This window comes from Molothrus aeneus, chromosome 3 (assembly GCF_037042795.1).
Source record: "Molothrus aeneus isolate 106 chromosome 3, BPBGC_Maene_1.0, whole genome shotgun sequence".
Lineage (NCBI taxonomy): Eukaryota > Metazoa > Chordata > Aves > Passeriformes > Icteridae > Molothrus > Molothrus aeneus.
This window is the reverse complement of record NC_089648.1, coordinates 26,282,984-26,298,010: the sequence shown is the minus strand read 5'-3', so window position 1 is coordinate 26,298,010 and position 15,027 is coordinate 26,282,984. Positions and strand designations below refer to the sequence as shown.

The 15,027-nt window shown below is 40.0% G+C and overlaps 1 protein-coding gene across 1 annotated transcript in view; it reads right to left on the bottom strand.

Moving 5' to 3' along the window:
• The window catches only part of TTC7A (tetratricopeptide repeat domain 7A), a 171,475-nt gene that overhangs the window by 79,917 nt on the left and 76,531 nt on the right, over positions 1 to 15,027 (bottom strand). The window contains exon 15 of the mRNA XM_066546525.1: positions 11,704 to 11,864. Coding sequence (XP_066402622.1) covers positions 11,704 to 11,864 — 161 coding nt within the window. The remainder of the gene's footprint in view (positions 1 to 11,703; positions 11,865 to 15,027) is intronic.

Here is a 15,027-nt window from a genome sequence, read left to right as displayed (position 1 = left end):
ACTATTCTTAGTGTGGTGTTAATTTCAGAGTTCACACATCAGAGGAAGCATTTCAAATTTATTCATTCATTTGTGAGAACCTCTACAGGGCTTTGTCCTTAATGACTGAGCAACGCTTTTTTTTTTTTTCAGCTGTGACATTATTTGCAACCAGTCTTACAGCTTATTACGGCCTCATAAGTGCTTAAGGGCAAATCTGCCCTACCCTGTAAGAAACATTATTTCCTTAAGGTGCTGTTTAGATACAGATACAGAATTGCTTCATTGGTTCTTCCCTGTAATAACTGTGCTTACAGTGACACCGAAAACCATGATTTCTGTCTCTTCTAGGTCTGGCAACTAATCCCAGACTAATGGTCATGTCTATGTAGGCAAATAATGAGTACCTGCTGGAATATATTATTTGTGAGTACTGCTTCTATCTTTTCGTGGCACTGCAACTTTGCACTGTACTGTTGCTTAGACTGTCTTAGAGAAAAAATAAATGATAGTTTAGCTAGATATTTTTTATGCCCAGAATTCCTGGGCTCAGGGTGGAAGTTGCTAAACCATATAAAATGAGACATTTGCTCTGCCATGTGCAGATACTGCCTTAGATACTGCCTTATCTCAAATACAGCTTTTGCACCAGAACTTTGCAGGAGACCTAAGTGGAGAAATGAGTAAAGTCTAAGTTAATAACTGATGAATATAAATTAAAAAAAAAACCTTGCAAGGATTAGGCATGTTTTGAGCCAGTGAGGCATCTGAAGAAGTTATATTTTTCTTTTAAGACTAGACTGACCTCTAGAATATCAAAAATCTGTACTAGAATTCCCTATACACTTTTCAGTGTTGCTATCACAGCTAATGAGCTGAATAAAATCCCATTGCAGCAGCTTATTTAGATACTGTCCTTCACAGTATCATCACAGGGCTTAAATAATAAACTAATATTGCAGAAGTTTAACACGTTTGTTTCTAAATCACCCCAGAAATTAAGTGAAAGGGTAAGCCTTAAGTCAAGCTTGCTTTGCTGTCCTTCTTTCCCTGTGTATCAGTCAAACCTTTTAAAACAATGTCTTGATCCAGATGCATTTTGCTTTTTCTTTTTTTTCCCCAATTGGAAGAAATGTAATGGGGCTTCGCTCAAAAGCAGTCTTACACATAGGGGATAAAATCTGTCTGCCAAAACTAAGAAATACACCCTGTCTAGGGCAGCATGGAGAGGGGAATAACACCAAAGATCACAGGCTTTTAAATGCCAGTTTTCCTGCCCTGCACAACACACATTTGGACATCATTATCCTGCAGGATCTCCCTTCCTCTTCCCCACATAGGGGACCATGCCCCTGCTGTGGAAACCCTGACGTTTGCATAGGACCATGCCCCTGCTGTGGAAACCCTGACGTTTGCAGGTGGCCAGTGAAGCAGCAGGCAATTGCTGGTTGCCACAGAAAAAGAAGCAACATAACTCCAGAGTTGCTAGTAGAGCAGGCTTCAATCCCTATGATGTTTGAAAATCATCTGGTGTGAAGGCTCCAAAGAGACCATATATATTCAATCTTTTTCTTCCTTAAGTGGACTTGAAAAACAAAAACCTTGTTTCAGTTGGCATTTCCAAACTGACAATGTGCAGCCTCTTGATTACAATGGGACATAGTTTGTACCCCTGGCAACAAAGGAGACTCCAGACATTTTCATCTGCTTTAACAGCAGAGCAATGAACAAGAAAATGTACCATCCAGTTTAGTTTCAGAAGAATGTTTATCATGAAAAGATCATTTAGTACATGCATTCTGACTTTCACATATAAATGTATATGAAGTAACACTAATTCATATAAGCACTCTGGATGCAAAGAAAACCAAACAAACCACAAATCCTTCCAAACAATAAACTTCCAATATTACTGTGCACAGCTTTTAACAAATCCTACTACAGAACAGCACTATAGTGGTGGCTCAAAGGCAGCCAAAGTCTCAGCGCTCCCCCTCTCAGGAGCCATTCTTTCTGGAGATGTAGGAAGAGCACAGATTAAAGCAATCCCACATAGATTAAAAATCCTCCAGGGGGGAGATCAGCACAGCTGGATGGCAGCAACATGATCTACCCTAAATGAACACTGGCCCCATGCCACCTACCAGCGGCTTCCTGAGGCACACATTACTGCTGGCTTTATTTTAACACAGTACATGGGGCATCTAAGCCTTGGAGACTGCTTTGTGCAGGCCAGGAAAATCCCTGACACTCCTGCTCTCAGAGTCCTTGGCTGCTATGCAGTGCTATTTACCACTAGTGTTTTGCCTGCTGTGGTGGAGCATCCCCACCTCTTTTCGAGGCTGCACTGTGAAATCTGACTGAAATCAGACTGCATCTGAGAAATCTGAGTTTTACTGATGCCCTTGCTGCTGCTTTTTTAAGCTGCCTCAAGTACTCATTCTTAACACCTGCCTTGCAAAAGCTCCAAGACGCAGGCTACTCAGTGCCCATCTGTCATTTCTGCATCTTTGTCTGGCAGGGAGTCCCAATCCTGGTGGGGCCCCTGGCACCTGGGGGAGGGAGATGCTATATATTCTTCTCCTCAAGTGCCATTCTGCAATGCTGCATCACACTGGCCTCTCAAAGCACTTCTGCTGCAGTGGTCTGTGCAGGGCTGGAGGAGGCCTAAAGCTGCTCCTCACAGCTGTATTGTTGTATCCCTTTGGATCATGCTGGGTTATGTCATTCCTACTGTGCACTGCTGCACACTTAAACACAACTGAAATGCCAAGAGGAAGAGTTTTCCCTTTTTCTTCCCAACACAGAAAGTGCCTACATTTTGAAGATCATACAAAAAGGCCGACTGATGAAACTCATGGGGCAGGAGGCAGGGCTTCCTCTTTCACTCAGCAACACAGCTCCTTACCAACTGGTCATCTCTACCCTCTTGTTCATTACCCACACTGCAGAGACATGTATATTCCCAGCTGGGTTCAGACCTCCACTGCACTACATACCCTACCATCAATGGAAAGACATTTATCTTGTCCTGAGAAAATACAAGAAAAACTACAGGAAAACCTCAAGTCATTACAAGCACCCAGATGGCAGATACAAATGGCCAGACTGCAGAAGGAAAACATAAAAGAAAAAAATAGTATTAAAAATGTCCAGGAGTTTACTCACTATGAATTTCAATTCAACTGCTTACTGGTATGAACTTGACTTGAGGTGCTAGATACCAACCTCATGCCACTTCTCCAGCTGATAGGGACATATGGAATAGAGTGCACTGCATTAATTTCCAACAGTTCACATGTCCAGCCACAGTGCTCAAAACCACAATTCTAAGTCATACTTGCATCATTCTGGTTGAATTTTCTGTTGGCATACGTAGGAAAAAACTCTGCTAATGACTGTGTTGCTTGATTAGGCCATTTAGCACTCCATCCTGATATTCCCTCTTCCTCCTAAAATACAGCCTATAACTAATTTAATGCCAAGCTACATATTTAACAGAAAGCTTCAATTCAAGGTAGAAGTGAATAAGGGAAAGTAAAATTATTCAGATAATCTCTTTCCTGTTGTAAAAATGTTAGCATAATAGGAAATATGTCATGATATCTTCTAAGACGTGTTGGTAACAGAACTTCTAGGTTACAATCTTTCTCTCCATGAGAAGACCTGCATTCTTCACTATCTTTCCTTTACATACAGAGACTAAAACATTAAGTAACATCAATAGTGACTAATATAAAATAGTATGACTGTGCCTGCTTACATATTTGGTTCTGTTCATCAGAAATTAATGACAATAGAAACAGTAGCTGACTTACCATCTAAGATGCAATTACTGCCAATTACTGCAAATACTTCTAAGCCAGTGAAGAGCAAGGGCTTTCCCTGTTTTCAGAAGGTAAAAACCACATCTGTAGCTGAAAAATTACCATACTTAGTTTCTGTTCCCTGGTGAGTTCTTCAGAACATCTGAATAAATCTGCCTCCCTCTTCTTTCTGAAGAAAATACAAATCAAAACATTTTGTGCTCTTCTCATTAGATAAATAAATATTCCTAGGACTTTAGAGCAGAAGTCACTCAAGTCTGAAATTTCCAGCTGGAAATAAAAAAGCCACCCCTTTCACTGAGTGATCAGAGCATTATACTCGACTCATCTCAAGACAACATAGCTTGACCACACTGCAGACTTCTTGGAAAGTCATTTCCTGCACTGAAAAACAATTTGCTAAGCATAACGTCCGTGCCTCTTTGTGTTTCAGGATCTGTTTTTCAGTAATGATTATCAACAGTAATTCGCAGTGAATTCTAATTTTTAATCTCAAAAACCAATTCCCAACAACAACAACAAGAAATCACTCTTGATCATCCTTGCATTTGAGACTTTTTCAGAAAATATTTTCCTATTCTTCCCTGGTAATCAGTTTCTGAGAGCCTCAGGAAACAATTTCAGATTATTGTATCTATGTTTGACAGCAAACTTTTCGAAACCTTCACCTTCACCAGATGCAGTGAAAAAACAAGACAAGCTGGGTATTTTGTTTATTGACAGTGCCTTGAAGGAGTTCAGGAAGGCTCCAAAATCCTGTTTTCTGGCAGAACTGCTGTCTGAATTTGCTAACAAAAGCTGGCACCCCATTCAGCCTCACTGAATACCTGTGTAGCCCCACAGCAGGAGAGGAAAGTTTAGAGCTGGGCTTCCCACACCAACAACACTTTTCTTCTTTGGTTCTCTTTTTTGATTTCCAGGCAGCAAGCATGCCTTAGGTTCTCCTTGGGATCTCCATGAACCAGGTCTACCTTTGGAGGTCACAAAATCACCTGGCAGAAACACAGGGATCTCAATCACTAAGTCTCTTCTTACCTTGGATAACCCCTACATGCACATACTATGGCTAAACTCCATTTCTAAAAGTTCTTACTGACAATGACTCTGCTGCCCAGATAATACACACATGCTATTTTTCAATACACTCTGGTATCCAGGATAGACAGTCAGGGCTCCTAAACACTTCCTTTGAATATAAAGCAGAACATACTGTTCTGCTGTTCAAAACAAAATGGTCCCTAGTAGGGAGCAAAGTGTGTGTTGGGGGAACTAAGTGGTAAGGGAGATATACAGAGCTCTGAAGAACAGAACCCTGTGGCTTCTAGCTCAAATGAACCATGCTAGTCCTGCATTTTTGAATCTATTCTTAAATTCCTTATGTCTGCATTTGCATAACTAGTATTACCTCTGCAATGCCAAAACAAAGATCTAGAAGCACTGCTGCTCACTATAAAGGCTTAAATGCATGGAGGCAGTAGCCATTTACTCAGATACTAGAGAAAAAGTTATTATGAAATAAAATTGACTTTTCATCCAGAGGAAAGATTTTAACCATTACTGTAAAGGCTGGAAAACTGTTTATCTGTTCCTTCCTTTCATACCATACTAAGAAAATTAGTCTGCAGTAGGATTCCTCTCTAAGCTCCACCTAACTCCTTTTATTCATATCCTGAACCCTGTGCTATGAGAGAATGGAATTCTCTCCAGTTACCTTTGAATCCAGCTCTGTAATTTTAAGATGGATTGATATGTACACTAACACAAATCCATTCCTGGCACAGACATTATCTAGGGTGGTATTTCTTTCCACCGCATCAAGCTGGCGAATAAAAGGCTATCATGCTCACCTGATGAATTTTTGTCTTCGATCAGACTATGACCCTTAGAGAAGCACGCACATGCCAACTTGAATCTGCCAAAAGAGGAATTCAATCTTGGATACTCTGTAACTCAAAATTTCATTTTCTTTCTTCATCATGGGGGGTGAGGGGGGCAGTGCCAGAAGTCTGAAAATAAATCCAAACCAGAAAAAAGCGCCCTAGAACTTCCTAAATTTTTTTTTAGCTATCTGTTATCTTGAATAGAAGTCAGGAGACTACCTTAAAGTTCTTCCTTCGTATATTTGCCATAAAAATACTCAATATGATTACTAGTTCTACAGAGTATAGTCCCAATTATTGCAATATATCACCAAGGTTTTTAAAGGTTAACTCTATAAAAAACAGAGAACTGTAACATGCTTGCAGATGCAAACATTCGTGGTTACTACAGCAAAACCCCCAGCTCAACCCTGCCATCTCCACACCTCCTTTAGTGAATCACAGAAGCCTAATACATTTTGTAATCTTGTAGCACAGTACTGTTATATCAAGTACATTCTTCCATTCTTCCATTTTTTCTTCCATTCTTCACTGTCTTAGAAGCATTTGCAGTAATTGGCAGTATTTGTATTATTGTCTGGGGCGCCAATAAAGAAATAAAAACATTTTTGGGTCACTCTTGCCAGCCAGGGTGTGAACACACCACTACAAGAAGTCAGCTTACAAAAGCTCCACCCTTAAGAGTTTTGAATATCCTATTTATAAAAGTTGTCTAGCATGATCAAATGCTACAGCCAAAATATTAATCTGTCCTTGCTTTAGATCTTACACCCTTGAGGAATTCAAACAAAACAGTATTCTGAGAATTTTAGCAAGCTGCTCTCACCAAGATGTACTGACTTCCTTGCCTCCTGCCTAATGATGAACTGGAATCATAAAAATGAGCTGATCTGATTCTCTAAGGCTGAGGCCACCACCACTTCCATGAGAAAAGTGGTAAAACCATTGCAGGGCATGCACAGCTATAATTCCTGGGGGTGAGGTGGGAGGGGTAGGGGGCACAACTATCCTCACTTAACAGTGGCAGTGTGGCAGTGTAGATCAGCCACAACACAAAGGTGGGCAAACCATTGACTGAGGGACAACTGGCTGGCTCTGTGTTCTCCATGAAGATCATAGGCAAGAACACAGATCTACTTTACTGCTGTCAACAGCACTGCTGGACTCTACCACTGCCCAAAAAGATATGACTCAAAGAAAGCATGAGTTGTTTGTTTTCAACACACAAGAAAGAGCTTGACAAGCAATGGAGAGAGAATTCAAACTAGAAATGACATTTTAGTCCTGCATTTTGAGATCTCAACTTTACATCAGGGTTGGAAGGGTTTTTTTGAGGCAAATGGAAGCACCTGGTAAATGGCATTGCTTATATTCCACAGAATAGCTCTCCCCACAGTAAGTCTGCACCAGACTATGACAAATAAATCTTGCCAGACGATTACTTCACATGGCCTTAATGAAATTAATGTAGCAGTGATGAAATCAAGGACATTTTCTGTCAGTAAACCACTTCTAATCTAGAGGAGAACTTTGTATTTTGAGGGCTGGCTGTAACAAATAAACCGTTTCTGCTAAAACAACACCAATACAACATGCACAATTCCCCAAGCAGAATTTACTTCCTTTTTTTATAAACACTTTCCAAGATACACATTTAATATTTATTGGCATTCTGAGCCTTTTTTTCACTCCATTTACAGTAATTACTCTTGTGCTAGCTTTTTGTAGAACAAAAGCACCTGCATTTGACACCTACATTGCTCCAGAATACCAACCCACATGTTTCTTTTTGAGTCTTTATGCGTAGAACAGCAGTGCTTCCCAGAAGTTTTGTTATTTCTCTTTGTAACTAGTTTACAAACTCTGAGAGCAACAGAATAGTGACTTACAGTCTAGAAAGAGAAGGAATATTAACATCTGTTCATTTAAGAGAGTTACAACCCCTGTGCAACAAGCAGAACTGCCACAGAGACATGATAATTTAACAAAATATTCACCATCATATCGGGCAGCAATTAGATGATGTGACATGTTATGCCAGAGGACTGCATTGTTCTAACATAATGGGGAGCCATCCAGGAGACATGAAACTACCCAGTGAACAACAGAATAGGTTTGGATAAGCAGTCTGGGAGCAAAAGAGTATCCATAAAATGGATACGCTATTTCCAACTTTATACTTGGTATAGACATTCATTTTTTTTCCACTGCTGGAAGCTAACCAATTAAAGCTAAAAGACGACCAGAGAGCATAACAGTAGTCTGGAAGAGGGGTTGGATTAGAAAGGCAAAAACACTTTTATACAAGCAAAACTGGAAGGAGGAAATATTACTAGCTGAAAATAAAGGAGCATGTTAAGCTCTGTGGTGGATTCTGCAGGCTGTTAGACCCATGGGACTTCTGCATGCAACATTGTGAGATGGATACAGGATTTAAAAACCAAATTCGTTCTAAATAAACAATGAATTACTTTAGGAAGATCATCTGGAAGGCAAATGAGTGTTCACTAACATTATTTCTTCCCTGAGACAAGCCTGTGAAGGTAATCACTGCCAGACTCAGGTAGAACACTGCCCAAAGGCTGGCCTTTGAGCTGGAAAAAAATTACAGGAACTCATCTTCAGAAAGGCTTATGATTAGCATTACTGACCTGGAGGAGAGACACCTGATGCTAACAGGAGTCTTCTTACCCAAATGTGCTGAAGACAGTCCTTTTGAAAATATATACCACAGCCAACTGTTGGTACAGCATTCATTCATTCTTTATAAAGCATGCCATCATTGACAGGATGTAAAATCATTAAGTTTTATCCTGGGCAGTCTCACCCCATAGAGAGGTGTCAGAAACTTTTCAGATGATACACCTTCCATGTAAAGGTTGCTATTTCTATCTTTTACAGTCATGGCAAGACAGTGTATTTCTTCTGGCTCAGCCCAGCTTGCAATATGTTCAGCATAGTTGGCTCTCATTCTTCTTTTATGAAGTCTTCCTCTGTCATTGCTTGACAGTACATTCAAGTGTTCAAATTCAGTCAGTGATTCAGTGACTGGAATGTAATGGATTTGTTACTACATGCCACCTTTCAAGAAGTCATCTTCCTAAGTTCATTTTGTGCCTTTTGGATATCCAGATCTTCAATAGCTCAGTCCAAACCACTGCATCTTACACTGTATTCAGTGCCTACATTTCACATCCCTCCTCCCTGAGCACCACATCAACCTCTGAAATGTACAGTAAATGTTTAAACACATGAACAAGGGGCACTTTCAGGCATATTTGGGTCAGTATCATGAAGTTCATGCCAAAGGATGTTGTGTGTTAGCTGAGCAATGCAGTGTATTTTTTCCAACTGCTTCAGCCAACAGCCAACTACATGAACTATCCTAAAAATATTTCTTCTTTAAAATTTGTAATAAAAGGATTTAATATAAAACAAAAAAGCAGCAACTAACTCATTTTAATTACATACAGAGACCAGGGAAACAGTATGAGATGGCTGTAGTTTGCGTGAGCTAAGTCCTTAATTTTTTACATCTTACGCTTTCTTTTATTTAGGATATACATCTAGGTAATGTTTCTGGGGTTTTTTTTCTGCCATCTACAGAGCCCTAAGGTCCTTTAATGTAGCTTTCATCATCTTTTCTTGATACATGCCATCAAACTGTGCTTCCAAAGAGAGATGTCATTAGGAAGGGAGCCCCCAGGCACCATATTACACAGTTGCCTGGTTCATATAGATGTGAATTGGGAAAAATAATCAACCACTTTTAAATACAGCTTTAAAATCATGCAGTTGAACTTGCCTACACGATTTACATGAAACATCTTGTAGTTATTCCATACAGTAGTAAAATTAGCATTTTTCTATAAGGCAGTAGCAACTGGAGATACACAATAGCATCAGGTCTTTGTCCCTTCAAAGAGGTTTCACAAAGCAGTAAAGCCCTTCTAGCATAAACTGCACTAGAAAGCCTAAAATGGTTTCAAATTTGGTACAAACTATAGATGTACTCTGTTATTTTTGCTTTCCCCCCTCCTTATTGGACTCTCATTCCTTTTTTTCAGAAACACTTGTTTAATTCTATTTTTCAAGCTTTTATTTTTTTTCTTGCCTTGGAACTCTGACACTCTTTCTCCATTCCCTAACCCATGAGTTATTTGCTGGCTGGTTAAGAAAAAGACCCACATGGAGAGAGGGCAGTCACACAGCAGAGGCAAGAAGCCAGCCCCTACTCCTCCATCCATGTGTACCTGTGAATGAATCTCACTGTCAGCCTTGTTACACTCCCCTGTGCGTGCAAGGAGCAAAGAGGGGCCCTTCCAAGGGCACACACTTTAGCAAGGCTGTGTCTAGGGGCAAGCATGAACCTGGGCCTTCACTACCAATACTAAATTGCTTCTACCAAAACCAACCAATTCTCCAATTCTGCTACTCCTTGGCCGAGGTCTTTGTGCACTCAAAATTCGCACCCACAGAAACATAAGAGATAACAGTCTTATCAGCTTTGGGGAAATCAAATTACCAGACAGCACAAAGGAACCCACCCAGCAGCCCTCCAAGCTACTTCGCATACAATGCTTGCTATGTTTTGTCCTCCCCTGAAACATAAATAATCAGTAACTGCTGGGGGAAAGATCCAGGACATGATGGACCAGTTGGTCAATCGGACAAGGCAAACACTCTTCTCCTGACATAAACAACCTCTTCCTCTGTCTTGTGTATCTTTAGGTGTTTTTGTAGTCTTCAACAAACATCTAATCTCCAACAGTACAATGTGACCTTTCACTGTATGAGGGGTTTTTACTTTGTTTATTACTTTAAAACCCTAAAACACAATTCAACAGCCACTGGGCTATTTCCTGCTTCAGTCATACCTATGTTCACAATCTAAAGAGCAGAGCTGGCTTCATTTTAAGAGTGTTTCCATTACTAGTTTCCACTTCATTCTCAAAGAAGTGCAGTCTTAGCTCCTCACATACACAAAGTAACTAACCTCAAAAACACAGGCAGCAAAGCTATTTTAAATGGCAACATGTAGTTTGCAATAAAAACATTATATGCTGATACAGTGCTGTAATTCTGAAAGATCCTAAAGATTCAAGCTCACAATTACATAGCCTCAATCTTCCTATGACCTGCCTTTGCTCTGTTTAGACAATATTTCACTCAGCTTCTGAACTAAACCTGTGGAGGCTGCTCCTGCTTCTGAGAATGCAAGGCTATCTAAAGGCAATGATGCACAGGTTTAGAACACTATTTAAGCACAGGCAATTCCAAATGAAAGCTAGTTTTCCAGCAATGCAATAGGATTTTCTGCAGTTTGGCTGAAAAACTCAGCTAGTATGAAATCACCAGATAATACTAGAGTAGCTTTAATTTTTGCACAGAACAGACAAATTCATTGTTTTGAAAGGTCATGACAGTAAATTGCATGGAATTCAATTTACCTCCCTCAGATGGATGAGGGTCTGAGTCAAACAGAGAACAATAGAAGCCTTTGGCTCCAAGAAGTCTGTGCTGATTCAAACTTACTCCTAGGCAGGCAAATCGTCCTTCCTCTCAGTTATACATTATCACAGCTTGTGATTTTCAACTGATCTTTTTCCCCAGATGTCATATTGCAGGAAATTCTGTCATAGATGATCATCAAAGCAATGGTCATTGTAAGAAAAAATTTGTTTTTAACCAGGGAGTCACCAAATATAAAATTACTTATGACACAGACACTGTCATAGTTGTCTCACCCTCATTTCTCCACATCTTAAATGAAATACAAAAAACTACAGGAAACAACACCCTCAGCACAATACAGAAAGACAAATACTGGAAAAGAAAGCAAGTGTAAGGATTACAGGAAGACTGTGAAGACAGAAAGTAAAAGAATACCCTCCCCAGGAGGGGAGTGACACACCTGTAACACGTGTGATTTAACAGGCTCCTGTTATAACTGAGAACAACAGCTAGTGAGCAGTTCATTCCTGACTGGATGCTTGGCACCAGGCAACAGCTCTTACCTAAAGCTTTCTGGGTATTCAACAACAGCCATGTTGATAACATCCAGTGCATGCTGATAGTGCTTCTGAGCTGAAAAGAGGAGGGCCAGTAGATGAAGTGAATTCATGTCATCTTTGCACAGTTGCAGGGCTTCTTGAAGATGGTCTATAGCATCTGAAATCTAGAAGGAGATGGGACAGAAATAAAAAGAGAACACATCACCCTTTCAGTCCTACATTGTACCTCAAAAATAAGAACAAATAGAGTAAATAGAAATTCTGAAGAAGTTTTGCTTAGGCACCTTCTACTATCAAAACAGGTTGCCAAAATTAACAGACTGCACTGCTTGAAAAAAACCCACACATTCTAGAGAAAAGAAGTCTGCAGCATTACTAAATCACTGCTTATAAACAAGAGCAGCAGACCTGATCCCATCAACCCCCTCATCCTCTGGCATGGTGATTCTATGATGTAAACATATCCACCACAGATGCCCAACTCTCAGCTCCATTTTCTAGGATGAGTGGCTGGCTCTTCAGCTAGGGGTGAGCACTGCACATCTCTGCTGCATTTTGTCTCTCATAATGGCTCTACAAAGTCTTTCATGATTTGGATCAAGAACATAAAAATTAAGTTTGAATGTTCAAGGGTAAAAGAGTCAAGATTTAAAATGCTGTCAAAAAAAGAAATATATTTGCAAGCAGTGATGTAAAGAGCAGTCCTGACAGTCACAGCAGCAGCATGTTATTAGAACCAAGTCTCACTTGCCAGAAAACTTAACATCTATAATGAATGCAAGTCTATCACATGCTCTTTGTGATCCAGTACACTATTTTAGACTATCTGTTCAAAAGGGAACTTCTTAGCAGATTTTCTTTAGTTTGTTTACTGGTAAGTTTTATGTAGAGGATTTTCTTTAAGATTCTCTAGTGTCTCAAATTACTGTTACATAAATTTGTGCATTTCTGTGGCTCTGGAAGGCTGCAGAAAACAAAGCATTAAAGTGTATAAATTGCTTTTCCTCATGTATGCTTTCCTGCTCCTTCTCTTAATGGATGGCGAATGTAGTTCCTTCTTTTCTATTATGAGAACTTCCCAGCTAGCACAGCCTTACAGACATTCTCCTACCCTGGCATACCACCAGTGTCAAATTCCCACCGCCTCCACAGACCTCTCACAAAAACAAGAAGCACATAACTAAGGAAAGCAACAATGATACCACCTGCAGCTACTACAGAGGTTGTTGATTACCTAAAGTCCAGCTATCCTTCTGGGAGCAGTGTATATTCTGTTCATAGGACAACTTCATCCAAATGTCCAAGTGACATTTCTCTCTCGCTGTGCACACATGAGCCATGGTACTTCACTCTGTATTACTGGTGACTCCATGCAAGCCTGGAGATCAGTGTGACTGCTCCAGACATAACCCCAAACTGGCACTTGGCCCACAGCATCAAAACTGCTGAATGTCCTGGCTTGGATTCAGACTGGGATACATGACTGACTGCTCAGCTTTAATGAATTACTGCTTGTCAGTGGAGCTACTTTAACTACATGTGTTATTAAAGCCTACTGCAAGGGTAAACATGTTGACCTAATCACTAACCTTCCCTCAGCAGTTTACTAGAACACATTTTCATACAATATAAAAATTCTAGCAATGACAATACAACTTGGAGCCAGGATCAGACAGTGGTGGGCCCAGATCTGCTTGTCCACAAAGTTGTTCATAGATATACCAGAGGTATATAAATTTGACTTGCTAAAACAAAGCTGCTGTCAAGACTTCTTGCAGTCAGGACTAAAAACCTTTCTATTTCTTTCTATTTCTCTGTCTCAGAGCTGCACAAGTACCCATAAAGAAAATACAAGTTTGGGGAAAAGTTAATTAGAAGAAAACCTGCAAATCAAACAACTGGAGAAGACTTGGAGCAACCCGTTCCAGATGATCCTGCTTTGAGCAGGGATTGAACTAGGTGATCTCTAAAGGTCCTCTTCAAACTATTCTATGATTAAGACTTGGGAAGGGGAGCCTAATTTGCTAGGATGAATCAGGCAAAGAATAACACTTGCAACTAATGCCTTTACTGGGGGACTTCAAAACTGTAGGGGCGCTTGACCTTACTCGTGTGAGAATATGCAAACTGAGACTTGCTTTATGTGTTGAAAATGCCTCAGGATCAAACTGCAGGTAGGTCCACACCCCTACCAGAGGCTGGCCATCCAAGGAGCTCTCTGACTCTGTTGCAACATCCATGAAATAGAGCTGCAAAAAAGTGAGTTGTGGTCACTCCTGCAAATCTGTGTCTGCTGGAGAGGCAGCCACATACTGCTGGAAGGAATGTCATCTAAAATAATTCTGTTCTCTAGCATGGGGCCTGCAATGGTTACATCTCATTTCAGTGCTTCCCTCTAGTATCATCAGAGTCACAAGCAATGGCTGGCTTTAAAAATTAATCATGCTTCCCTGGCACCTAATTTATTAACTTGAGTCCAAAAAGACTCCTTAGTGCTGTAACACCATTACTAGCCTACACACTACTGCTGCATAATTAGAAACAGTGGACAAAAATAATATGAACTCTCTGCCTTTACAGAAAGCATTATGTGAAACAACAACCTGCAACAGACTAGATGCAATGAAATACAAACTAAATTTCTAGACCAACAAAAGCAAGATATTTGGCAGCAGTCAACACAAAACTTCTTTTGAAAGATGTATTTTTATTTAAGTAACTATATAATTTGAGAAAGATGGAAGCTGGTGTCACCCCAGATAGCACCCTGAAATGTCAGGGCTTTATCAGAGGCAGGCTGCCAGTTTAAAATTCCCTACAAGTACAGCACTTTAAAATAATCTTATTTCAGCTGGACTGCAAGTCTAAGTAGGGCCTACAATTAGAAGAAGCTGCAGTTCCCTGATTTATCATTCTGTTAATAAATATACCACATGCTTTGCATGGCACACAGGTATCTTCACATCACACTGATTAGGAAGCAAAGATGCTGCAGTAGGCCAGAAATAGCATCTTGCAGCATTACCAAAATAATGCCACAATATGGATTGTTTAGGCTATAGTAGGATTTATTTCAATAATGCTATGTGTCTCCTTAAAAACAATGCTGGTATGTCACAATTACAAGTATAAAAAGGAAAACAGAGTAAGTGTAAAAAATACTTCCTAACAGTAGAATGAACTTGGGTATTTTAAATGGTAAATGAAACAGGAACCCTTAAGAGGAATTTTCAGGCCATATAATTTCACATCAGTTGACAGTTACACTTAATTAACCATTACAACTACCCACTCCAACTCTTTTTATAGCATGGAAAGGGGAAAGCT